At 38.4% G+C, this 27,503-nt stretch overlaps 1 protein-coding gene across 8 annotated transcripts in view; it reads left to right on the forward strand.

Annotated features, from left to right (window-relative positions):
- The first annotated feature begins 4,075 nt into the window (after positions 1 to 4,075).
- The window catches only part of SRBD1 (S1 RNA binding domain 1), a 124,418-nt gene continuing 100,990 nt past the window's right edge, over positions 4,076 to 27,503 (forward strand). The window contains exons 1-12 of one of the 8 annotated variants that reach the window (XM_023924495.2): positions 4,076 to 5,216; positions 5,783 to 5,884; positions 10,338 to 10,434; positions 11,710 to 11,786; positions 12,201 to 12,366; positions 13,271 to 13,621; positions 15,073 to 15,239; positions 16,414 to 16,531; positions 16,651 to 16,789; positions 19,610 to 19,706; positions 20,869 to 21,004; positions 26,057 to 26,160. In XM_023924495.2, the coding sequence (XP_023780263.2) occupies positions 11,710 to 11,786; positions 12,201 to 12,366; positions 13,271 to 13,621; positions 15,073 to 15,239; positions 16,414 to 16,531; positions 16,651 to 16,789; positions 19,610 to 19,706; positions 20,869 to 21,004; positions 26,057 to 26,160 (1,355 nt within the window). In that variant the 5' untranslated portion in view covers positions 4,076 to 5,216; positions 5,783 to 5,884; positions 10,338 to 10,434. Of the gene's footprint in view, positions 5,217 to 5,782; positions 5,885 to 9,987; positions 10,202 to 10,337; positions 10,435 to 11,709; positions 11,787 to 12,200; positions 12,367 to 13,270; positions 13,622 to 15,072; positions 15,240 to 16,413; positions 16,532 to 16,650; positions 16,790 to 19,609; positions 19,707 to 20,868; positions 21,005 to 26,056; positions 26,161 to 27,503 lie in introns of those variants that run through there. The other 7 variants (XM_023924496.2, XM_023924493.2, XM_023924494.2 and 4 more) reach the window with 7 other exon arrangements.

The raw sequence follows: 27,503 nt of genomic DNA on the forward strand, positions 1-27,503 counted from the left end.
CCTTTGTCCTTAACAACAGGGAAACAACAAGGCTGTGAGGACAAATACCAGGGCTTTCTGGAGCAATTCAGAAACTCATCAGATACACTCTGACAATATCATCCTTTCTTTCTGGGCCTGGTAGAAAAAAAGAAATTGAGCTGTTGAAGCAAAGGGTGGTTTTTTGGTGTTATTTTTTTGTTTGTTGGTTTTTTGTTTGTTTGGTTTTGTTTTTGTTTTTTTTTATTTGGCTTTTTTTTTTGGCAGATACTCTTACATCCATATTGTTTGCAAAAAGTCTTTGCTAATTAATTGGGAAAGTGATGCTTTTTCTTCTGCAAGGTCATGCAGACACGTGCAGACAGACACAAGCAAACTCTGCTCACACTCTGAGCTGCCCAGATTTTGCAAACTCTTGTCTGGAAGATGTAGAGTCATGCTAATGTGGCGCCATGCCCAAAATAACATACCTTGCCTCTCAGCAGTGCTCATTAGCTCAGCTTCATGTAGTTATCTTGCTTCTGGATTGGGGCCTTCCGGTGCCTGACAAGCTAAGTGCACTGGCAGAGTTCTCCTGTCTCTCTGGCCTCCACTATGTACATATACCTTTATGTCATTACATGTTGTCACTTTTTGTTGAGAAATGGACTGTTAAAAATCACTGACTCTCTTCTCCCAGTCACACTCCCAAGGAAACTTTTGTCAGCCTGCCAAGATGATGAAAACACATGAGGATCTCATGGTTCAGCTCACACCACCACCAAAGCAGCAGTAATGGCTGCAGAAGCAGCTAACTCACAAGCTGCCAAAGCACTGAGGTAGGAAACAGAAGTATAAAGAAGTATAAAAAAGTATGGATTACATTCTGTATGAAACCTGAGTACAGACCATATGACCCTCAGCATGTTACTGCAACATGGCCAAGAACCAGACTGCACTCTCACAGCATAAGTAATCCAGCATCTGCCCCAAATGGCAATTTTTTGGGAACACTGTGAAGGACTGGATTTTCTCCAGTTCTCAAGGAGGAGAGAGCGAGACCCAGCAGATTGCCCCACTGGTTCATTTCCCTTCCTGACATTTCAGGCAGTGTCAATTTTCCAAATCTCAGAAAAAGAGAATAAAATACAACTATGCTGAGTTTCTTCCCCCAATCACTCTTAGGACCCATAATACATCGCCCTACGTGAAAATGACACGTTTGACTGGTTTTATGTTGAACTGTGTCAACTGTGGAAAAGAGACAGGTTTCAATCCTCACTGGTAATACAAGATACTCAATCTAACTTTCACCTGTCTATCAGATGTAGAAAATTGCAGTCAGTAATATAAGAATGCTGCTGAGAATGCAATGCAAAGGACTCAGAGGGGAAAGAGACAATCCAGGTTGCTCATCAGATTTTTATTCTGCCTCCTTGTGGTTATTTTAGTTCACTGCTATTACAGTTTTCCATGCGATGTCTCCATTCATCGGTAAATATTTGCACAAAGGGCAGTGTAAGGATTATACAGGGAGCTCCAAGCATGGCTTTTTTAGTTTTGCAGCCTAAATAATACTCTTTAAACATAGCTTGAAAAAAACATACCAGGCACGTATATTTGTACACTAATTCATGTGGCTGTATGGCTATACCTCGAGTTTCTTTTGCAAGCAAGTAGATGCTTATTTTGTGCTGCTTGCAGAGTGCTAGGAAGCTGAAGCAGCTTGAAGCTGCAGCTGTTAGCAGGGCATTTTAGTTTTGAAGTTAAGTGCTTCACTAGCTATGGCTGCACAGCTTTTGCCTAGCACAGAGCACACATGGATCTTTTTCTTATAGACAAACCCACACACATACCTTTTGCTGAAGCTTTTAAAGCCAAGCTTGAGAAAACATTTGATTGAGAGCAATACTCTAATAGGCTGACACTTAAGTCCTTCTGAAACAAGAGGGGTAATCTGTGCTTAAACTTAGTCCTATGCTTTAATCTGCTTTTTTACTAGTTTGCTATCCTGAAGAGAGATAAACATAAGCACATGCTTTCCTGAGTGGAACTCTGAAAACATTTACATGTAGCAGTTGAGACATTGCTTTATTGGTGTCAAGTCTAGCCCTTATCAAAGAACAATAACACAAAGAAGAAGACATAACTGTAGAAAATGAGAAGCTATTTTACCTTGCAACTATATTGTGTTGCATTAGAAAGTAAATCCTATGCATGAGAGAGGAAAAGCTGTTGTATCTTTCAACTAATTTTACTGAAAATTGTCCAGATTAGGGAGTTTCAAATTTTATATACTTAGATTTACATCTGGTTGGTTCTTTTGTGCTGAACTCAGAAATAATTGGGTAAAGATCTTTTTAAAGGCTTGGAGAAATGTCAGTATTAATCTTTCGCAGCAGGGGTTACTATAAACAAATCTACAAAAACCTGCCAGCATAGAATACATATGCCAGAACAGACAGAAAAAATACTGATTATAGATAAGGAATGGTGTCACTGTAGATGAGCATGAGAGAGGAACCCAAACTTTTATATACAGGTAATTTCTTTTAAATCAGTTGTACAGTCTTAGCCTATCCTTACAAGAGTGACCTAATTTCAAACTATTAATAGAAGAGAAGTAAAGTTGACTGCATGATACGTACTTAGACATAGGAATTTTAATGCAGTGCATCAAAGGAGTCAGATGACACAGGCAGTATTTTTATATTCTGCACAAAGTTGCAAAATATAAAATACTCTAAGTATTACAAAATTTAATCGGACCAAGTCTTTAAAGATGACTTCTAAGGTGTAGGAAATGGAAAAATAGAAACTTCCACAAATGCTGAAAGGTTCAATCTGCAGCCTTCGAAAGACCTTGGGTTAATGTAATGATAAAGGCACACAAATATTAGGTAGAAAAATTATAAAATTATGTTCCTATAGTTATAAGTAAGAATATGTCTTGAGTAAGAAATTATGTTAGGTAAAATAGTTTGAGGCTTGAGCCACATTATTATGTGGCTTATAGAGTGGGTTAGGGATCTAGAAGCTATAATAGAGGTGTGTGTATGAGTACATGACCTGTCACCTTAGTGGCTAAGACACAGGCCCAGTGTAGCAAAATTAAGCAAAGGTGATAGGTTATTAAGTAGAAACAAGTTTTGTGTTAACTGTCCACAGAACCAAAATGTTATATATTGCTGTGTGAAGAAGAAACACATGACAACCTTGAGCTATGGCTGACTTGTTGCTCCTCTCTCAATCTCACACCTTCGATACTGATATCTTACTTGAGCAATAAATCAGATTAAATAGCGTGGTGGTCCCATCCCTCATTTTTCATCTTGACATTAGGGCATTTATAGTTACAGTCTTTCATCCTTAGCTATACAGTACACTGAGTTCCTGTACTTATTTAAATGTTGTTTTGGCGTACGGGTAGAATCTGATCTGAAATATAAAGATTCAGAACCTTCTCTATTATATATGACAATGTTTCATCCACAAAACTGATGACCTAACATGATTTCATGCTCCCTAGTATTACACTAAACTACCTTTCGCTCAGCTCTTACTAGGACAAAACTCCAGGTGAATCAGCTCTGAGCTTGCAAACACTTGCACATTTGATTACCTTTAAATATGTGATCTGTCCTATTGAGGGCTGTCAGATCCACAACTTGTGTAAATCAAAGGACCTATTTAAATCAACAGAGCTGTGACAGTCTGTATCAGCTGAAGATCTGGCACCAGAGATACAACCCCCATGCATAAAGACAAGTATGTTCATAAGTCTCTCTTCAGGCCTCTGAAAGCTAAAGAGGTCAGGTAAACCCCAAGCAAAGAGAGAGACTGCATTGAACATTATTGTGTTTAAAACCATTTCAGACTGTTAAACACACATTTATTATAAAGTCAAGATAAAAAATTAAGCATTATTTAAGTTTATAGCACCTTAGTTACATTTAAGATGTTGCTGTTCCAAAGCTGGAGGACAGCTGGCTCGTAGTTATGACCACAAGTTACAAATATTTATGATACAAAGCAGAAGACCTTTTAGGGTAATGGAAGCTCAAAAGACAGCTTTAATGTAGCCGTGTGCTTGCTCCACACTTCCGGTGATGGCTCCAGAAGCCAGCACCCATTAACTTTTTGCGTGAGATATGAACTCTACAGTATCCTTGCTGAGTGCTAACTTAGAAGATATGGATGAAAAAGGAATAGGTGTAGAGACTGCAGGGAAACTTTACTTTACTGAATTTTAAGGCAGGCACCTAACACTTCAGATACTTTTTCCAGCACTAGTGTGCAAATGCTTTTAAAGAAAAACAATGCAATTTTAGTGTGCACGGGTAAAAAACACGAGCATCTTATGTATATTGGGATCGACATGTTCCTATCTACTCCGGGCCCTGAAAGGGCGTGTATTTATTTCTGCGTCTTCTGCAGTCACCTTTGACGCAGTATCTCAGCTTCACACAACGACGACTTCTCCTTTCCAAGATCGCTGTGAAAAAAATCCTATTTCTTGGCTAACACCTTTCAAACTCCCATTAACCTAAAACCGAACCAGGACATTTCTGCACCGCCGCCCCTTGTCTTTGGTTTAAATGAAAGGCAGCTGATGGTCTCGCCCTGCGGGGCGCTGACCCTCAGCCCCTCACCCTCACAGCTCCGGGCGGCGTGAGGGGCGGCGTGAGGGGCGGTGTGAGGGGCGGCGTGAGGGGCGGCGTGAGGGGCGGCGTGAGGGGCGGCGTGAGGGGCGGAGACGGCACCGCCCCGGCCCGGCTGCACTTCCTGCGGCGCGGCTACTGCTTCCTGCTCCTCCCGTGGTGGGTCGGGCGGGCGAGTCAGACACGGCCGCGGTGGCGGCCCTTTCAAACGCGGCAGCCGGCGGCAGCAGCGGGTAACGACTGGGGGAGCCGCCCGCCCCTCGGTGGGACAGGGACGGGAGCAAAGCAGAGCGGGCAGCGGCGCCGAGCTGGCCCTGGCGCCCTCCGTGCCACGCAGCAGCGCCCGGCAAGCGAGGGATTCGCTTTTGTCTCGGTTGTTCAGGCGGAAAGGAGCCTGTTCTTCCCTCCCATTCCCACCCCCTCTGCCCGGGGAGAGAAGTGCCGGACCCCTGCTCGGGGGTGAGCGGAACAGCGGATGCGGGCGGGCACCCCGGGCTCAGATGGGGCGGGACAGCTGGAAGGGAAAGGAAGGCGCTTGAGAGGCGGCTCATTCCCGTGGTTCTCCCACCGAGCTGATGCCCTTCCCAGACGGCGAGGGTGAGATTTAGCTTTGTTAGCCATTCCTCTTGAACGCTGTCAACATATCTGAAGAAATCAAGGTGTCGCCAGCGAGAGACTAGGGCTTTGAAGTACATAAAGTGCATTTTCATGTCGGGCGTCTTTCTAGGCCGACAGGCAGTGATTTGGGGTGGTAGTTAGTCACCAAGCAACAAACAGTCCTTTTCTCTCAACCCCCCTGTACCTCCAAGCCTCCAAAGTGAGTGTTTTGGTGTGATAAATTCTTCTGTGGCTGTAGCCGTGCAGAAAAGATGTTAGTCTTCCATAATCCTTTGGGAGTAAAGGCATCCCGTTTAATGAACCAGGATGTGTTTTTGTGGGGCTGGTTTGGTGGACCGGAGAAAAGGAGTAAGTGCATATGATGTAGCCTTCTGTTGCTGCATCAGAAGCAGTATTCCCTGATTTTGGATAATGTCTTCATAGGTGGTTTGAGATAAGTGGATTAAGAAAAATGCATGGAAAGTGTTTGTGCCCTTCTTGAGTAGACCTCTTCTGATTCATTTACGGGTTGCTGCTGCATAACACAAGTTTTTCCTTTTCCTCAGTGGTACTGCTAATTATAGGAGCAGGCATGGGATAGAATGCACCTTCTAGAGGCACAATCTTTATGCTCTACCTTTTTGATGGTACTTCTGTAAATAAAATTGGTAGGTGGTGTTCTTACTTGTTCTTACACTTCTTCCTCTCTGATTAGCTTTGAGGACTATTTTGGTGTATGTGTGTACCCTGTATGTCTCTGTTTCTTTGTGGTTGTAATTTTCCAGTTAGTGCTGAAAGCTCCTAAATTATGTCTGCAACTCCTTCCTCAGGCAGGTCTGACTGACATTGTACAGGAAAAGTCCTTGGAAATCTGCACTAGCTTCTCTGAGCAAAAGTGTCTGGGAGTTCTCCAAGGTTTTAACCTCAAGAGGATTAAGTTGGTTTTATATTTTGAAGTACAACTCAGCTAACTTGTCTCTCCAGGACAAAAACCGGGAGAGACAGAAAGATTTCCATATAAGTCTCTACCATTGGTCTACACAGCATCTTTCCCCCTTGTTGCTGACAGTATGCTCACATTTTGATTTTTCTTTTCCTTAGAATTATTGCAGTCAAGGTATCTTAAAATGACAAGCAAAATCAACCTCATGAGGATTTCCTTATAATTACTGAAGTGTACCAGTCTGCTTCTGCTAACAATGGTCCAAAATTCCCTTGTCATATGGGATTCTTATAATGCTCGTTTTGTCCCACCTCAGGTGCTTCATGTTATAAATGCTGATTTGGCTAGTATTTTTAGACTTAAAAGAAGCTAAAATGCAAAATTATACTATTCTTGCTAGTTTATTTGTGATAGAAAAGCCGAGGCTGTAGAGCAAAGTTTGAGGAGCTTCCTGCATAGAGGGATCCCTGTTTTGTAAGGAATGTGTTTCTTTGGATTAACTGGAAAAGAGATTCAGAAGTTTCTGTGTGCTTTTCAGCTGGACAGCGCTTTTTGCAGTTACTGAAATGAAATTCCAAGTGTATTTGTGATGGTGGTGTGTTTTGGTTTGTTTCTTTGTTCATTGGGGGTTTGTTGGTTTTTGTTTTGTTTTTATTTAATCCTGTGCCTTTGGCTAGAAAAATCTATTAAGAGTTCTTTCTGAATCTGAAAACTGTTGCTCTACTGATGAAGTTTTAGAAGAGGTGTGTGCTAGTGCGGGGTTTTTTTCAGGGGGGTTGGGAAAATGGTGAGGAGTGAGAATTTTTTTAACTAATTACTTTTAAACTGTTATTAAACTTCTCTTTCTTCAAGCAATTGCTTATGCCACTGGGATTCACATAAGCAGAAATTTATCTTTAATGGGTTGTGCCTTTGCATGAATAGGGAGATTGAAGAGAACAGCGGTCTCAAAATGAGATTTGAATTGCTCCTTAGCATGAAAAGGTCCTTAAAACCTCAGTCTGCTTATATTTGTGTGCAGCCTAGACCTGTTTATGGAGAGAGACCAGAGAAATGATTACTTCCTTGCTGTATGCTTTGTGCATACCCATATTAAGATTCTGTGCAGTAAGGATGAGAGCTACTGGGTCAGTCTTTATTCCTTGTGTGGTCTGACCACAAACTGTAGTAGCCTTATTTTAATGAGTAGCTGACAGGCAGGGAGGAGTGAATTATTTGCAGCCGTCCAAATTGTGATGTAGAGCTCAGCATTGGATGCAGAGGATAGAAGTGATGGTGGGAACAAAATAACTGGCAACACAACTGATGCCAAACTATTTGGAGAGTGAACCTAGCAGATCTATCTATCTACAATTGCAATGATTTAAGTAGTTTCAGCTCTTCACTGGACAGCATAATAGTTCTGTGAATTTCTTCAATTTTTACCTGGAAAGTGCTTTCAAAGAATGTGCTATAACTGATTAGTTTTGTGGAGGAACCAGGCTTTAGCGGGTGCATGAGTGTGTTTCAAGCAATAATGCTTCATGCTGTCATTTGGGACATGGACAAGCAGATGAGTTTTGATTCCCTTGAACAGAGGATCAAGAGTCTAGTGTGAAGGTTCAGCATTGAGGTTTCAGCCTATCTTACAGAAGCAAAAGATCTACAAATCTGTACACAGACAGATTTGAAATGAAACAGCAGTCAGGAGCTTAAGTATGTAGACAAGGCCAAATTTTCCAGGGACCAGCTCACATTGCCTGCCATGGAAGTAAAATACTGTTGGTGAGATAAGTAAGAACTGTTTTTCTTAATGAACAGCATTGTCAGAAATTAAAAAGTTGCTGACAGTGTACATAAAACAAGAAAAAGTTAGCTGATGGTTACTGGCCAGAAGTTTACTAGCCTCAGGTATGAGAAGAGCTGCTAGAACAGAGCTTGTTGAAGTTCAATATGATAATTGGCAAGCTGGTGAAATCCTGAACAGAGTGAGTGGCTAACTTGTTCACAATTCTGGATACTGCATGTTTACTTCCTTGAGCTCATAAGGTGAAGGTGATAAGCTGATAACCACCAAGCACTGTAAGCATCTGTGATGCATCTATGGATGGCAAAACTGGACACAGACATGGGAAGGGAAAATGACCTGACTGGTATAAATAGGTTACTGTTAATTTTTCAGCTTCGTAATTGGCTCTTCCATATCTGTGGAGTACTTCTGGATTTGGAAGGGACTATCATTTCTTTCCTTGGGGTAGAAATCAGCTCTCACTCGGAGTATGGTTAACCGGAGCTGACAGAGAAGGAAGTCTTAAAGGCAGTTTTCCCACTGAGGCCAGTCAATCTGGAAGATGGGAGATAAGTGGCCAACTTCACCCTGGCTTGATCCCAGCATGCTGTGGGAAGGTGACAAAAGCTGTTCCCTCTACACTCATGTCAGGGGATGTGGGGGACTGCATCCCCACAGAAGTGGAGCATGGAGCTGGCAGTAGCATATTGAGTGCCTTGTAATGCAGTCAGTGTTGTAGATGCCCCATATTCAGCTTAACAGTGTTTGCCTATTTCTTGAGTCTTCCTGCCTCACTTCAGGGACTGTCTCCAAGCTTGTTTTCTGTTTTAGTTATCTCTTATCAGCAGTGGCATTTTGGCTTGTTTCTTTTTCATCCTCTTCCCTGCCTCTACCTCTGCACTGAATCACAGAAGGGCTGTTTTTCTTAGTCATTCTAAGTGTTTTCTTAGTCATTTCTTAGTGTTTGCACACCCCAGCACAGGCGGATCAGGAGGAAAATTTAGCATACAGCTGTCTGGCAATTTGAAATTAAACAAGTACTTTTGTGGGTTCTAATTAAAAAAATATATTTTGTAAACAAGAAGTATATATGTTGTAGCTATAAGATTCTTTTCTACAAATATGAAGTACAGTTAGTTTGTTGTATTCATGGGGAGAAGGGGAGGTGCTTATAATTTGGCCACACCTTGCAGTGGAAATATGCTTTTGTTTTGTTTTGTTTTTCCCTTTGTGATACCCCATGCTTGATATTTATCTTACATGTGCGGTTTTGGTATTACCTTTTATTTTCAGCCATAGAACTCCATTTTGGCTTCTGACCACAGCTTGGCTGTTCATGGAGAATTACTAAGGAACTCATCTCCTATTCTTCTGCAGATATGGAGAGTTAGATAGGTCACCAGTATTGGATGCTGGGAATTGCAATTAACTTTATAAGTGAGCATTACTCTTGCCATAATCTTACTTAATGTAACAATACAAGTGGTGAGATATTTTGAGACCCTCAACCACTTGAGGTGAAAGGGGAAATAGTAGCAGAAAAAAGGACCTTCCAGATGAGGTTTTCCTTTTACCTGGGCTTCTGGGTAGGCTCCAGAACTTTAATGGAGTTAAACTTTGTATGCTGTCTGTTCCAAACTGGCAGGGATAGTTAGAGTGGTGTACTCAGCAGAGGCAATGCTGACCTCAGGTGAGAGACCTCGTATATTGGTCTTTTCCTTGCAGTGATTTAGTGTCTACCCATGAAGAAACTGGTTAGAGTGTTTAAAAACTGATCATTTTCCTAGAATACCCACCTAGCTTGATTAGCTGAAAAGAAACATGAAGTGTCCCAGTACCTTAAAAAAAAAAAAAAGGATCAGGATTCCACCTGGCTTGGATATTACTTATATTTGGAAATCTTGGTGTTTTGTGACAGCTGTAGCTGGTCTATAGCTGTGCAGATAATTTGCCCATGGCAGACATTTTAGCTCATTAGGCAATCTAGGAAAACAAGTCCCCAAGTAGAAAAGTAATTGGTTGAGTCCAAGCTCAAAAAGGGGACCCCAGCCAATCCCGTCGAACCATGGGTGCACCCATCTCATTGGCCAGTGAGCTGGGCGGGGTGGGGCCCTTGACCAATCAAGTGTGCAAGAGCGGGAAATTCAAAACCCTTACAAAAGCGGGTGCCCAACAATAAAATCCGGCTGCTGAATGACCTCAGTGTATGTGACGAGCCCGGATCATGCAGCAGCAGTGGGATTTTATTGTTGAGGGCATGTCTTCAACATCAAAGTGAGTGTTCAATATTTTTTGTTTCTCCCATTCACCCATTGAAATATGATCTAAAAATGGAAACGTTCTTTTTATGTATCTGAAGTAATGTGAATAAATAAGTAATTAATTTAGAACTGTGATAATGACTGTTCAGGTATAAAGAGCAAAGGAACACAGAGAAGCAGAGTGGCTGGATGAGTTTGGGGGTATCTCAAAACTGACAGTGAAAAGGCACCTGGGAAGCTGATAAGGTGAGTAATATTTGCTGTTTTCTTTGGAGATTTGTGTCTTCTGTGGTCATTGTGTGTTCCAGCCAGTCACATAATGGAGCAGCTCAGAAATGCTGACCTGTTACTGACCAAGATTGTAGCTCCAAGAAGGTGCTTTGCAAGTAAGCCAGTGGTGCTTTTTGATGTGAGCCTCAACAGTGCTCCTTCCTTCAGCACTGCAGTGCTGAAAATTGTCACCTAAATTTTTGTGCTGCTTTACAAGGAAAACTTGCTGAAAGTCATTAATAACAAGTGTGCTCGCTTGAACAGAGGCCAGAATGAAGTCAGATTAAAGGTTGTTTTGCCCTTGAGTTAAATGGCACTTTAGAAAATGCTTATCTGGTTTGTATTTTGCAAACATGGGACTTTAAGGTTCCCATCGCAGTGGTAAGGCTGGATCAAAGGTCAAGGTATAAAAACATGAAGAATGATGAAATTGTACCAGATATAGGTAAAATATGCTTCTGAATTTTGTACTAATTACAAGATTTTTTATATGTATTTTTTTTTCCTTTTTATGTTTTTTAAATTTTGCTTTTCTGGCAGATAAAATTTTGAGGATACCTAACATTTTTTAACTAAGACTGCTGAATATGATTATGGAAATTCATAGGCCCAACCACAAAAATTCTAAAACTGTTTAATGAAATACAGCTATTGTAGGTATGAATCTCAGGTCAGGAGAAAGCTTGTGCCTCCCCTGCATACTTTTGGTAGTTGTTTTATGCACTCTCTATATTCCAATGAGCAGCTCATTCAGAATAATAGTTTTCATTGTGCATACAAGCAACAGATAGTCTTTAAATATAAAAATGTAGCTGAAAATGGACAATTGCCTAGTCCTGTCCCACCAAAACCACACGTGAGCTCACTTTACTAGATTTTGATTTGCTATACATTTTTAAATGGATGGAGGAAAGACTGGTCACATACAGAATTATATGTGACACCCAATAAAACATCTGAGAACCAGTACCCTTTTTGCTAGAACAGCTTTACTTTCAAGCCAAATAATTACCTCCATGTGAAGAAAAATGTAGTTTGAGAGGTTATAGTGCTGGTTTGTTTGCTTAGTTTTAATGATTGTTGAATGTGTGCTGATGTGGCCTAAATTCTTATATGCTGAGAAAACCAAACTTGCTCTAGAGGAGGCTTTCGTGATTGCTGAAGACATTATTAGGACACATTTGACAGTGAGTGGAAGAGAATACAGCTTCAACCAAATGTTATGTTTCTCTCTTCTTTCCTCTGTTTCAGATGTCATCTCTACCAAGGAGGGTGAAATCTAGAACCAAAGCTCCTATATCAGAAGAACTACCTTCATTTCTTAATTTGTAAGATTGGTTTTTTCTTAGGATTTTTTTAAAGGTTTATGCTAAGCATGAGCAATTGCATAAGAGCAACATTCAGTTTCTGAGAAGTTGATTAAATGTTTTCATGCACAAAACTTGAATTATAAAATGAAAATTACCTTGGCTTCTTCATGCTCACAGTGAAGATAGGGTGAAAATGAGTAGCCAGTTACCCAAACAGAATCATGTGTATCGTGTGTATGCATCATAGAAGTCGGTAGATTGTTTAAGCCATTAGCTCTGCAGCAGTGTGAAAGACCTATATCTGTTGAGTCTCTCTATCTTTCTCTTAATTTTTCCTTTTCACTTTCATGCCAAAAACCACTCAGACTATCTTGCTTGTGCATTTTTTTTATTCTTCTCATAAGCAATATTGTTGATTCATTTGTTTTTCAGGACCTCTGAATCAGAGGAGGAAGAGGAGGAATGGGAGCCAAAAAGCAAAATTGTCAGGGCACCTTGTTTGCCAAAGAAAACTGAGGCAAAAGCTAAAAAAGCTGCTGCCCCACAGTTAACTGTGTCCAGGAAAACGGTCAAGAAGGTAGCAATAAAAGAGGAAATGGTGAGTATCTATAAGCAAGAGACATTTAATTACTGCTCTTAGGAAATAACATGAACAGTTTTTCCTATTCTGGTTCAGTTGGTTGCCTGATACAGTTCCACTGTTCCTGTGAATGTTCAGTATATTGGATAGCTTTTTTTTGCCTTAAAGTGTCCATGATCTAAGGGTGCTTCTTGAAAATTTTGGCCAATGATAATAGGATGTGGTTTTCCCTGGAGATCTTTCAACAATATAAATAAATGCCTCTGTTCTTTTTGTAATATCTCTGGGTTTGGTATTGCACCTTTGATGTCTTCTACCTTTTCACTGTCTGAGTACCACAAAAAAAAGGCAGCCTGTGCTTTCATTTCCTTGCATGCCTGTTCAATCCAGTAAGGATTGCAGTTTTATTATGATTAATATAAAATGCAGTTATATTGAAAATTATGCTTATGTCAACTATTAACATCTGAGATCACATCATGACAGAAGCCTGTCCTTCTGACTTCTGAAGATGATCTTGGGGAAGGTTAGTAAAGGTGTGGTTTATCCAAGGTTAAACTCTATCTTGGCAGACCAGATGTCAGTTCCAGTCCCCATGCTGGGAACCTAACACCTCACAAGTTCTTCCCTGCCCTGATGTTTCCTGTTTTGAATGGAGGCAAATATTGTCTTTTGAAGGAAGGTCCTATTAAATTCTTTGCAGGATAATTTTATTTGATCTAAATCAGAGGTCTGCTGTGTGTGTTTGTATTATTTCCTCCATGCAAGATACATTTCAGTTTACTTGATTTCAGGCTTGGCATTTCGCTGCCCGAGACATTGGGAAAATTGTCTGGTAACAAATATTTTTAGATTTTAAATGAAATGTTGAACTACTTTGTAACAGTCAGTGCTTAATATGGTTTTAACGTCTTTTTGGCAGGATGTATCCTTGCCTATTGCACCTATAGAAGGTAATAAAATGCAGCTTCTAAAACCTAAGGAAGAAAATGTGGGCACTAAACCAAAAAGTTTAAATCGAATGCCAGAAGTGCCTAAGAAAATGGAAATAAATTCATTCCAAGGGAAGAACCAAAACAATTTAGTGAGTGATGAAAAACCCTCAACAAGTGTTCCTGTAGTGAAAGAAGAGAAATGCGAGAAGGAGTTTGCATTTGATGAACCGCCCTCTAAAAAGATTAAGTTGAATGCATGTCCTGAAGGAAAGCCAGTTAAAACTCGGGGAGGCAACAAAATAAAAGAAGAATTTGAAATGAACTGGGATATTGTACAGGTATGAGATCTTTTCCTTTCTGATGTAACAATGAAACTATTTCCTGCATAATTAGCACTTAGAATCTTTACATACAATTTCAATCCTCTGAAGTTAAGCAATCATTTAATCTCTGCTTAGGTTGTCATAAAATGTGTATAAATATAGATGTTGGCTGGTAACTGTTAAAACTTCAAGCTCTTACATCATTCTAATATCTTTGGGTGTCCTTAGTACAAAGCTTGCCTGTAAGAGTTTGCGTGGCTCTCCTGTATGAGCACATGGTTTTTTTCTGGATGTATGCAGTTGGAACTCCCACAGGAAGGGATGCTGACAGATTTGGGATGTTTGTGTGCAGTTTACAACTTAATATTTAGTCAGTGTGGATCATTTAGTTGCAGAGACCCTTTGAGAGTGTTTATTGATTTATGGTTCCATCAGGAAGGATTTGTGCTCCTCATACAACAGTCACAACAAGGGAGGTATCATCTTTGTTTTTTGTAGGATTTTAGCTTTGAAGCCATTTAGGTGGAGGCAGCTTTATCATAGCTCTTGTGTTGGAATCTTGGGTGTGATCATGGAAGATTTTAATATGAATAGAATGGGAATAGATAGGACATATTGTATTCATCATCCTTAATACAGTCTGCTTAAGAAAGCTGTAGAATTTTGTGGCTTTTCTCACCTACACCTGGAAATACATGTGGAGAATTTGATCCTTTTGTGTGCTCTAAAAGGAGTGAATATTGTTGTGCAGGTGGTGTTATATTTTTAGGCTTCAGAATGAGACTCTTGAAAGGCTTTTGTATCAGCCATTTACAGCAACTACTATAGTGAAGTGCAAACAAATTGTGATGGTTAATATGTTACTAAGATAAGCTGCTTGTATAGGATGTCAGTGATTCCATATTGATACACTATAACTTGAGAATGCTCAATTTGTACAAAATCATGTTTAATTTCGCAAGTCTTGGTTTGTCTTGAACTGGTATTGCTAGTTTTGTGATATTGGCTGAGTGTGATTTGGATCAGTTCTGGCTTTGTGGGTTTTGTTTGTTTAGCTGAACCATGAAGTTTGTCAGTGTTGGCTTAAAAAAAAATTCCAGGTTTTCTGAGTTGCTGTGTACAGTTTATGGTCTTGCTGTTTTGTTTTATAATTTTGCTTTCATGTCTTTTCTTCCTTGTATTTTTTTCCTTTTTCCCAAGAGGTACTGCTTCCTTCATGTTTTACTGCAGTTGCAAGAAGAAAACCAATGTTTTCTGGAAACATTGGTTGCTGCATGTCTTGCTGAAATACTGGGTGTGGTGGCTGCATGCATGAGAAGCCTGTCTTGAGGAGAACAGTAGTCTGCTGGCCAGTGTAATGTTCGGGGAGTGGTTTAAATGTTGAATGAGAGGCTGTTTAAAGCAATCTACCTTCGCTCTTAAATGTGTTTGGTTGTTGTGTTAGGGTTTTTTCTCTCCTTTGACAGACCTTGTCAGAAATAACAAATGTTGAACCATGGGTGTGTGCAAACTTAATTCGGCTGTTTCAAGAAGAAAACACTATTCCTTTTATTGCTCGGTACCGAAAAGAGCTCATCAATAACCTGGAGGCCGACACCTTGCGAGAAGTGCAGCAGACGTTGGAAGAGCTACGGTGAGTCAACAACACGAGGAGGGATCTGGCTGGGAGGTGGGTAACAGGTGGCTGCTGCTCCTGCGTCCCTTGTTTTACCTCCTTCTATACACTACAGCTATAAAGGAACTAATAAAGAAAAAAGTTTAGAACTGATGTAATTATGCTTGATACCTGTCTGGTGTTTTGTTGGTTTTTTCGGGATGTTGGGTTTTTGTTGTTTTTTGTTTTTTTTCCCCTCTAAGTAACAAGAATTCTAGAGTTATTAGTTGACAAAGCAAAACTAACATCTTAATTTCTTTACAGTTTATTAAAACCGCACAGAAAAGCTTGTACTAAAAGAGTAGCTAATAGTTGCTGGGAATACATAGCAGGATGAGATGGAAGCTCCACTCTTACAAAAAGAATCACTAAGAACTCCTTGGCTCCCTGTTTGGATCGAGGAAGCTTCTAGTGAAGAGCCCCTCTTAGGCTAGAGTGTACCAGGAGATGAGGTTAAACTATGCCAGATCGCTGCAGGAAAGAAATGATCAGCAAAGTTTGTGGCAATGGATGAGACTGTTTTCATTCCATCTTGCTTTTGAATGGCCCTGTGTTCTTGAGATGGCAAGGGAACAGACTGGTCAGCTGTTCTGTCAGCTTGGTGTCCTCCTCCTTGTACTGCCTGCCAATCCCTACCAAGAGATTCTTTCCAAGGAGGGAAGGTGGCCTGAAAGAGTTCTTGTCTGAAAAAGTAAAGAATAACAAAATAACTCTGCTGCTTGTGGTTGCTCCTATGTATCATTATGAAGACCTAGGAGTTTAAATCTTGTAGCCTGTACTTGGTGCTGCAGAACTATCTTGATTTGAGTTGCATCTGTAAGAGCTTATCAGTGTGGATTTATTCTAGGACCTTTTTATTTGGCTTTCAGGCCAATGAATGTTACATAAATGTGTGGAGCAGTAATGAATACCAGTGTTACTTGATTTTTCTTAAAGCTACCACAGGATATTTTGATAGTTTTGAGCTAACTGAAGAGAGAAAAAAAGGATTAGAAACTTTATGATTACCAACTTGGTTTGATGAAGTTTAACATGAGATACAATTGTGTAAGGGGTTTTAGAGCATTTCAGCAGTGTAATAGACAGGGTCACAATCAATAGACATTTTAATTCACTGTGAAATGTGACTTAACATTAATCTCTTGCATTTTAGTACTGTTGCAAAGAAGACACATACAATGATACAGAAGTTGAAGAAAGAAGGAAAGTTATCCAGTTGCCTTTTAAAAGGATTGCTAAATTGCAGAACTTTGGAAGAGTTAGACCATGTGGTCAGTACTCTAGTCTTTCTCAGATCAAACTTATATAGCTAAATAGTGCACAGCATGATTGAAATACTTCTATGCTTTTCAATAACTGGTTTTGTTTTGTTTATTCTTTTTGTTATAAGTCTGCACCTTATAAAACTGGAAGTAAAGGCACCAAAGCCCAGAGGGCCAAACAGTTGGGATTAGAACCTGCTGCTCTCTCCCTCCTGCATAATCCTGTGGAACTCAATCTCTTTTCTTACATTAGACGCAATACCAAAGGTAAGTGCCCTACTTCTTTGAGCAGTAATGTTCTGAAGGTCTGAAAATATTTTAAAAGGGAAATTACTTTAATTGTTGTGATGTTGCTGGAAGTTAGACAACTACTTTAAATTCAATAGTGCTTTAACAGTGTGGTAACGTGTTAATGCATTTAATGACTCTTCAACCTTTCCTCTCTCTTTGTATTGTAAATAGTAATAATTATGGTATAGAAATTACATAAATCTGGAGACCTTATAGTCTACATCAGTATTTACTGGTAAGAGAGAGGGAACCACATCACACACCTGAGACCTTTGTATTGTTCTACTTGAATTATTTCCTGAAGATTCAATGCTGATTTTACAAGAGCCTTATGCTTGTACTCTGTACTGAAAGAAATGTCATCCAGCAAAGCATATCTTAATAAAAACTAGCCTAGGGGATTGGGAGTGAGCAGTACAGTTTTTATGTCTGAATGACAGTAGAAATTGGAAAAAATATAACTTCTGAAATTTGAGCAAGAACTTTTAACAGCATGATTGTCACATATAGACTGCAGAATTGTGTGTCTTTGTGAATGCAGTTATGGGTGGATCTGTAGGGGGCAATCTCTGACAATAAAATGTGAAGATTGCTGCAGCCTTCTGTATGATGTTAGGTAGAGATGTATTTCTACTCTTCCCTGCCCCAACACATACTTTTTGAATTTCAGCATAAAGGTACTGAACCTCCTTAATAAGGCTGACTCTTACTTTTCCCACTTCAGTTTATTTAAATATTACTTATAAAATTCTGCTAATTTTGCAATGAAAATCTGTCACCAAATATTCTGGTTATTAAATTACTGCTTTTCAGCATATGTTAGTACTTCATACAGCAGTGTATTGCAGCCATATATCTGACTATTCTGGTGCAGTCTAAATAGCCAAAAGATAATCTTCACTGTGAAGGTTCAGATAAATTATTTAGATTATATTCAAAAGAAGTTGCTATTTGTTGCACCATAAACATTAGTTTTTGAAAACCAGTACACCTATTTTCAATTCTGTGCTAAAAATAATGCTGCTTAGGTTTATATAATATATGTCTGCCTTTGAAAGTCATCAGAAGTTATATGCATCTATGAACTGGGTCACTTTTATCACCCTGGGAGCTAATTTGACAGCTTATATACAACTTGAGATCAGAGTGTTTTTGGTTTTTTTTATAGGAATGAGTCATTTGCAGTACAGAAAAGTTTTCATCAAATCTTAATATTTGCTTCTTTTAAATTATCAGTGTTTTTCAACTTATCCTAAAAATAAACCAAAATAAAAACAGCAGTTCATTTTTCAAAGCCCAACATTTGAAAGTTGAAGAAGCAGACTAACCAGAAAACTTTGCTCTTTTTAGTTGCATGCATGATCAGAAATTTCTCTAATTACACAAGTGTGTGCTGGTGGGCACACTAAAGTGCCTGTCTGAGTGGTGCTTGTTGAATGGGAACTTTGATTGTTTCTCAAATTCTGACTTCTTTGGGCCTATACTATCTTGTTCAAATAATCTACTTGAGTGTCTCAGTCCATGTTCAGTATGATGCATATCTTCAAATTTACTTAGCTTTATGTTCTGACATCACTTCTACCGTAGGTGATAGTAGTTCATAGATGTAAGGATCCAAAATTTACAACTTCTGATTAGTTTAGGCATTTAATAATGTAATCTTACTCTCACTTTTTTTTTTTTTTTGATTCTTTCTGGCAGGTAAGTTTAGCTTCCTTGTCTTAAAAAGGAGCAAGATAATTTTTTTATAGTGTGTAACTTTATAGCCTAATCAGAAGCAGGGTTCAGGATTCAATGACTAATCAGAGCTGTGCAACCTGCTAAAATGGTATAAATAAAGCTGTCCATTAGGCAGCAGAGTGAACAGAGCATGTATTGCAAGAGTCAGTTAATGCTGCATCTGCCAGCTCTAGGATTCTTGCTGTTTGCTCTGAAGCATTCATTACTGACTCTTGCTAGAAGCAGAACTAGATATATTGAATTAAAATACAAAGATGTCTGCTTTATTTCATTATCTCAGCTTCCGGTCTAATTCAGTCCCTTTGCTAACGGGAATTACATGCTTCCTCTTCTGGCCATTTGAAGGAAAGAATGGATTCTGTGTGTTGGAAATTAACTGAATGATTCTGTTATCTCTGCAGAGATATGAAGCCATTTATAACTTCATGTCTTTAAAGACATTTTATAACTTGAATGTTTCATAGGAGAGGTTGATGGTACCCTGACCTTAAAAGTGTTGTTGGGCAAACTCCTGCTACAATACAATGAAAATATGAAACTAGAAAGAAGACAGGATTACCTGCAAAGAATTTTAGGCAGTTTTCATACCACTAGCAAAATACGGACTTCAGCTGTATTTTATCTGCAGTTGTTAATTTCATTAAAACTTCAAAAATTAAACGTATTTTTTTTAAAAAATTATATTTAAATATCCAATTTTACTATTATATTGTTTATATCACAGATGTCAAGATTTGTTGGCGTCATAGTTAAAAATTATTTTTCCCTAATTCTAATATAGTTTTGACTTCTGATAATGCATTGGTCACTTCGGGCTTATTAAAAATATAATTTCAGGTGTTTTGGAAAGGAAACATTAGTTGATTAAAAAAAATTAAATTAATTCGGATCCTTTGAAGTGACTTTGCAAGTCAGATACCTTTAATCAGTTTCCTTTCAGCTTGCATGTATTTTCTTAGTGCTTGTGCAGTTGTGTAAAGTAATTTCATTAGGGTTTTTTTTAATTATTAACTGTATATTATAGTGACTGTATTTTATAATTATTTTTCTTCTAAGGGCTTGCAAATATCCAGGAAGTAGAGGCTGGAGTGCAGCATATTTTAGCAGACATCTTTGCTAAAGATGAAGGCACACTGGATTTTATCAGGAAATTGTAAGTTCCATTCTTACTTTCTAAAGTTTCTTGCTTACATGGTAAAATGCAGTCTCCTAGTGGCAGATACAGGACTTTTTCTTAATGATGGGAAAACAGCATTCCTGTGAGATGGATTTAGGGCCATTCCTGTGTATGTTCATTAGCCCTTCTGCCTGCCTGGCTGTCAGTGCAGTAGAGATCTGCTGTGAGCATGGCATGATGCTCTAACCCCCGAATCTGTGCTCTGCCCTATGTGTAGCAGATCTCCCTGGCAGTTAGTGATCCATAAGGGAGTTTTCCCTCCTTGCACTTTCTTCAAGCTATAACTCTTCAGAAGTGAATCTGCTTAAGCTCTTGCTCCAATAGCTGACTTGACACCAGTCAGTGTAACTAGTGTGCAATGATGGTTGATTTTGGCATTGATAGCCAATAAGGCAAACAAAAATGACTGTTTTTCAAGCAGGACTTACTGATCCTTTAACTATGTTAGCCAAATTTTCTTGCATTACCTGGCTTCAGTGTTGTCATGTCTGGGGAGCTGGTGTGACAGAGCAGTAGTAACTTGTTATTTTATTTTGTCTGCTGTGTACCATTTGGGACAGAGAAGAGAATTATCCAAGAACATGCACCTCCTTAGGAACATGCAGAGTTGCTTTGAGTCAGCAGTGTGAAAATTTCAATGAAGGGGGTTGTTTTCTAAGGGATGTGCTGTTGCTACCTGTCACTTTCATTGTTTTGACCCCTGGAAATTCCTTAGTTGAATACTCAGTGCTTTACAGATGAAACCTGCTCATCTGAAGTGTGTTGTATGTATGATATTTATGAGGAGCATTCAGGATTGACTGTCATTTTTTTTTTTGCAACTTCCCAAAATTTGTTGTGTGAAGTTGAACCCATAACTGAAGGGCAGGTGGTGGCTTTTGAGTTACCATTCCCTTGAGGGAGGAGGTCTATGATCAGCTTATTCTGCTTGAATGTCCTCTCTTGGTATATTACAGTCAGGACACATTATGTCACCTCAGCATGAAGTTGTATCATCCAGTTCTGCAGGTAATTAGAGTTAACATCACTTGTAATTGAGCAGACTCCAAACTTCATTTTTATTTGATCTATGCAGCAATGACTTGTCACAAGTTTCATGCTAAAATACCTTATAAATATCTGATTTTCTTTTCTTCAGATGCCAGAAAAGGTACATTTCCATCCAGTCAACGTTGGCAAAAGTGTCATCCAAAAATGGAAAAGAAAAAGATATCGATAAATTCCAACTGTACCATGAGTTTTCTTGTAATATAAAGAATATTCAGCATCATCAGGTATGACCTAAAATTTGAGTATTTTTTTCTTAGAATTTTAACTGTAGTAAATGTTGCTTTGTTTTTGGATTTTGTTGCTTAAAACTAATTCTAAAGATTTTTTTTTTCTTTAGTCATCAGAGGTAATAGAAGCTTTCAAATTCTTGAAAGGCAGAAATAAGCTCTTGATCTGTTTTAAGAAACAGACTGCTACTCAGTTCTCCAAAAATGGGCTTGTTTTGCAAGTCATTTTTCCCTTTTGTGAAGCATTTTCGGTTATCCTAAGCCCCAAGCTTTGACTTATATAACTAGATAAAGAAAGGAGAGCTGAAGCAAACTTACTAGCTCATGACAAGCTAATGACTTGACACCTAGGCTACCCCTATTAGTTCAAAAGCAGAAGTGTGATGCACTCAATGCAACTGTCAAGACCTCTGCACTAATTCATAACTAATCACCAAGTGAATTGTCTCTTGTTCTCTTTACAATCACCTAGCTTAAAAAAACAAAAACAACAAAACTGAACCAAGTAAAACAAATTAAAAAAAAACCAAAGATCCCAAACCCAGAACTAACCATAATATCATAGAAGACAGACCACTTGGATGCTTCTAACTAGAAAAGGCCTTTTCCTTTAGAAGGCTCTGATATGCTCTTATTTTTTCTGTGCTTTGTTTTAAACCAGTGTATTTTGAATTAATAAAGGATTAATTTATTGCCAAAAAAAATTCACAACATGGATAGACTAATTTTTAAGCTTCTTTTCCACCTGCCAATATAGGAAAGGTGTTACATGAAAGACTAAACTCTTGATTTCAAGAGGCTGGCCTTGCATAGGTGTTTGAAGAGGTACCTATAGTTTTTCTCTTTGTAATAAGTATGAACATTTACTGTACTTATATTGATAGTTATTTGGTGAAAAGTTGCTTCTAGAGGATCTGGAAAAGTTGATAGAGCAATCTATTGGCTACTGTGGTGACATTGACAAAGATTGGTGGATTCATCATGTTATGATGTATGGATCCTTTTTTTGTTGAAGGAACACTTGAGCTGGCAAAGAGTATTTGGTATTACGTGCACTCATAGTAGTGAATACCATGATGTTTATTCAATGCATGTTGCATAATTGTTTCCTGGGATGATGGTTATGATTTAGTTCTTGTCCAAGGCATCCTTTTTTTTTTCATTTAAGGAAAACTGTTTCTTGACTACAGTGAGGGCTAAAAGCTGTATTTCCCAAACCTGGTCAGCACTGTGATTATGTGGCTGCACTGTTTTTTACCCAGGATGTGGCCTTACTTTGGCTGTTTGATGTTAAGATTGCTCAATCTGCTTTGGTTTATTTTTCTGTGTCTGCTGCTAAACTGAATACCTCTTCCTTTACCCATTCTGGCTCTTCAGGGAAGTAATGAATGCTGATTTTGCAGCTGGCAGTCCTGTAATCACGGGATGGTTTTGCACGTTTCTGTTCTGCCTTTCATCTGTGTATTTCTGCTACCATCTATTCTAATAAATTTAATATTTCTGTACTGTGAATTGAAGAAGTCTGAGTTGCTTGTGCTTCAGTGATGTTTCAAGGCTGAAGGTGTCACAGGGCTGTCTGTACTAGTTGAACAAAAAATGCATTTTAGGATAGTTTCTGACATGTCAAATTTGCGATTTTGTAAATATACTGTAACTTTTCATGTTTTTGGTTCTTGAGTTCTTAATTAATTTTTCAGTTTCTGTCTTTCTCCCTTTTGTATTTTGATAATGAATTAAGGAGAGATTTTTTTTTTTATTTGCCATGTCTTCATTAAGCGTAAACCCTGGTATTGTACTTTTGTAAGTTTTTCTCATCATCTTCTTTTTCTTTGTTACTTGACCTTATTCCCCTACTGATGCAAATTGTCATTTTTTCATGTCTTTAGTTTCTTGGGTTATGATTATCCTTTTCAATACCTTAAAGTCTTTATCTTTTCCTTCACCTAAGACTGGGAAGAGATAGTTCCTTTGTACATTTAAAAACCGGCAAAAATATATTCTTTAGGAATGCAGTTCAAGATGTCTTCAAGAGAAGGAATTCTCTTGATTGGCTCAAGATTATTAAAAGCAGCTTATACCTGAAAAATATACAGGAAAGCCTGAACCTTAGAGTGACTTACATAATTTACTAATTCCCCAGAACTTCATGTTGAATAGATGTATTTGAAGAACAGTTGTGAAACTTACTGCTTTGAAGACCTTCTCTTTTGCTGTCATGGCTGCACACAGACAAATGTTCTGAATGCCTTTAGGTAGAGGCAAAAGTCAGCTTTAAATCACCTCTTTTCAGAGTTGCAAACACAAGGTTCCATAAAATACTGCCCTGAAGCTTGTCATCACCCAAGTATGGAAGTGCAGGTGCTCCTAAAGACTTGGGTACAACCCTAACTCTGCTCTTGCTTAGATGTGAGTATAGGGGGTGGACAGTAAACTGGCATGTTACCTGTTACATGTGGGAGACCAAGCTGTGCCCTGATGACAGCTGTGAAAGCCCTGGCAGCTCTGAGTGTGCGCTGCAGCATGTTGTTGCAGTGAGTTTAAGTGCTGTGCACTAAGCTCTCTGCTGCTGCAGCATGGTTCTGCTGTGGGTCTGGGTTGTTTCCTGTGCCACTGTCATTTTGTCTGCTGAGACATGTCATTTTGTCTTGAGTTCTGAAGCAGGAGGACTGGAGTGGAGTGATGTTGTTTGAAAAAGTTAAAATACTAAAACTGTAATGAGAAAAAAACTTGGTTGCTTTAATGAGTTTTAAAAGCTGACTCCAGATTTTGACATGGTCAGATACCTCATGGGAGTTTCCAGCTTTTGCTAGCAGGAGGTTCAGTCACAGCTTCTTCCTTTGGCAACAAGGAGAACCTGACTGGGCTCTCCTAAGACATAGCTGAGAGGCAACACCAACACTGTCATAACTAAGGAAAAATATCTTTCAAGAATTCATTTGAATTTTTGACTAATTGTAAATAGTTCAGTGTTTGTGTATGCCTTGAGGTTGCTTTCCTGTGTTTGGAGATGACTGAAATAGCGGGAGATAAAGAATTTGTGAATAAAGTGTAACATTTGAGGCAAGTGCTCTATTTACAATCTCATACTTAAAATGGAATTGGAAATTAAAGTCCTTGGCAAAGTATACAGAGCTTATTCTGTGAGTTTAAGTCAATGTGGAACATAAGAGAGTTGTTCAAAATGAAGCATGTTGTATTTTTATGATAAATAGAAAAAGGTTAAGTGAATCTTGTGATTGGTTCATACTGTTGTTCTTGCTTTCTCTGAAAAATGTATGTTGTTTCTAACAACCCTTGCCATGGATCTCTTCCAATCTCATATGAAAACAGTCTTTTTCCAGAAGTGAAGACTGCTTTGTGACTAGAATAGCCAAATTTTAACCTGTTACTTAAAAAAACCAAGTTAAACAATAAGGACTTTATTATATTAGAGGGAGAAATTGAGTAATTGTGTTTTAAACTGAGCATTTATTGCGTGATAGTTCTTCTCTGAATGCATCACTTAGAACAGGATAGGCAGATTGTTTTAGAATGAAAAATATCGATAATATTAGTTACTGCACTAACAGCTGGTTTAAGTTCAGGTGATTGACACATTCTGCAGATGGAGTGCCAGGAAATAAAATGTGATGCAAATATTGACCCTGCTGACAGCATCCTGAATGATGACATTATAATTCTATCACATATATTCTCTGTTACAGGCATCACTTGGATTTCATTTTAACTTGACGTTTAACTTTCTTCTAAAAAAATAAAATCAGAATAAATGTGAAAGCATTTGATTTGTTAAAATGTGTCTTTCTAATTTCTATGTGAAAACATTTGCTTTGGCAGTCAAGGTACCAGATGCTATAATATTTCACATGCAATCTTTATTACTAGCTTTGTTGTTCAATGATATGTCAGGCCTGGTATGTCACAGGAGCAGTAAGGCTGAGGAATATAAATTGGTACTATGTCCTGGAGTCATTTTAAACCATTGTATTTAACATATGTGACATGTCTGAGTTAGCTAGTGATTGAATTAAAGTTCATGATTGACACAGAATGCTCTGTTGTGACAGTGCTCAGGGCCTGCTACATACTGCAACATGTGTAGTCATACAGGAATGTCATCTTAGAGGAGGTTTCTTTTTTTTTGGTATTTTTTCACTGTAAAATACTTTGAAAGGAAAAATTAAATCTAAAGATGTGAATTCTATATGCTTCTGAGTATTACTCTGTTTCTAAAATCTGCTCAGTGAGTTTTCTTAGTATTAAGTTGAACAGTCAGTGTCTCCATAGTGAGATTAGACTAGGAGATATCCTCCAGGACCCACCACTTGTGTTGTGATTCTGGTTTTAAATATAGAGTCACAGTCTTCCTTTTAAAATTGAACTCTGTGTGCGGGTAGCACATATGCAACCAAATTTAGCTTTAAATCATGACTGTGTGGTTATGTGCACAAGACCCTGTCAGAAATACGTGCAAATGGTTTAAGGCTGGAGTGTTACTGTAAAGAGAGTGAGTAAATCCTTTTTATGCTGTTTGTGAACTAGGCATGAAGAACTAAATCCTTTTTCAAATTAAACTGAGCGCCTTTGCGTCATCAAGTTATGATTCATAATTTTAAGTTTAGATTAATAATGGGAAGAAAAACGGAATCTGAAGCATAGGAATAACTTTTTCTGTTACTGATGTCTAGTTGTGATTGGAATCACTCTTCAATTAATTTGAGTCTGAATTTGGGTTACTAAATAAAATTATTCCACCACCAAAATTCATACTGTCTTGCATTATAAGTGTGTTTAAGATTAAACTGGATCCTGAGATTGCAGACTCATTTCCAGGGAAAATGTATTATTTGTTATGCCATGACGTGATTTAATCTGTGTTTAAATTGTGGATGTTATCTGTACATGCTAGTACTTTGTGAACTGATTTACTGTATACCACCATCCTGATTTGCTACAGAATGTCAAGCAAGTGCGTACACAAATGTTGATAAGTTTATCTTTTGGATATTTTGTGTGTCATCTGTCTCTGCCATTTATGTTTGCACTCAGATTCTGGCCATTAACCGAGGGGAAAATCTGAAGATCCTGACAGTGAAGGTCAACATTCCTGACGGGGTGAAGAATGAATTCTGTTGGTGGTGTGTCAATGAAAGGTCTGCATGGATACATATTCTTACAGAATCTCTTTTTTCTATAGACAGCTGCATACTGAAGTGTGCCTCATATGTCTTGTTACATTAGGAGAACAAATTAAACAAATATTTATTAGATTAGATGAAATTAGCTAGTGGATAATTCTTACTCTGTGTTTTCAACTGCTGTAGCATTATGCTGAAAAGATCATGCCTTGGGCTATATTTGCAAGTTCTGGCACTTTTCTTCAAGCAATTGAATTTTTTTTTAAAACATGTACAAAGACCAATGAAATGTGAATATATTTTTATATTGTAATATTCATCACATCCAGTAGCCTTTACTGAAAGGACTTTGCTGAATCCAATAGAGTATACTCCAAACAAGTTTCACAAATGTAAGGAATTACATGTTTAAAATAATGGATTTAACAGACAAATGTAAATGTAACTTTCTTCAATGCATGACTGTCACATGTTGTGTGAACCATATCTTGCATTCTGATCTCTGTTTAAGTTAGAAAACTGGACTGTAAAACCAGATTCTTTTGGTTCTTACTGATTTGTTCTTAGGACTTGCCTGGGTTTTTTAAGCCTGTAGTGAGATGTTTAGTATTGCATAATTTTCAAGGACTTTGACAAAAGTTTAGGTTAGCTATATGGGTTTTCATGCAATATCTGTCAGTTTTTTTCTTGGAAACTGTACCTTGATGTCCTCTGCTGGATAATATTGTAATCCAAACTCTACATCTTCCTTGCATGTGTAAAAAACCAGCTTTCTCTATCTCAGTAGTTTAACATATTGGGTGTTGTTCTGACGGTGTCTAGAAGTGCCTCCCTTTGCATCCTAAAAATGAATAACCAAAAGGAGGGAAAAAATAGGAAGAAATGTGCCTTTTAGTGTCTAAAACTGAATACAGTGATACTGCTTTAGCACGTGTTTCTTATTCGCAACAAGTCCAAGAAGTGGACGTAGTAAAAACATTCCTATGTTTTCACTGTAGGAAGTTAATGGGGCTGTTTCCCTCTGAAAGAGAAGAATAGGGCCCTGAAAGTATTAAAATATATTTTGGCCACATACTATTACTCTTAGATCATTTTATGCTGAGTAACCTTTTTATTTTTCCCCAGGAAAGTATTAGGAGTCATAAACACACCTGTTTCTTTCTAGTTTTTGTACCTGTAGCAGAATTTCTGTCCTCCCCTCAAGATGTATGTTCTGTAGGCAGAGCATGGCTGTCAGTCTTGCTTTTACTGCATCTATGACAGAATTTGGAAGCACTGTGAACCACAGATAATGGAACAGCTTGTCGCTGCTACACAAATAAAAGTGACTCAATGTAAATTGAGATATTTTTGTTTGA

The sequence above is a fragment of the Cyanistes caeruleus genome, chromosome 2 (genome assembly GCF_971803275.1).
Source record: "Cyanistes caeruleus chromosome 2, bCyaCae1.hap1.1, whole genome shotgun sequence".
NCBI lineage: Eukaryota > Metazoa > Chordata > Aves > Passeriformes > Paridae > Cyanistes > Cyanistes caeruleus.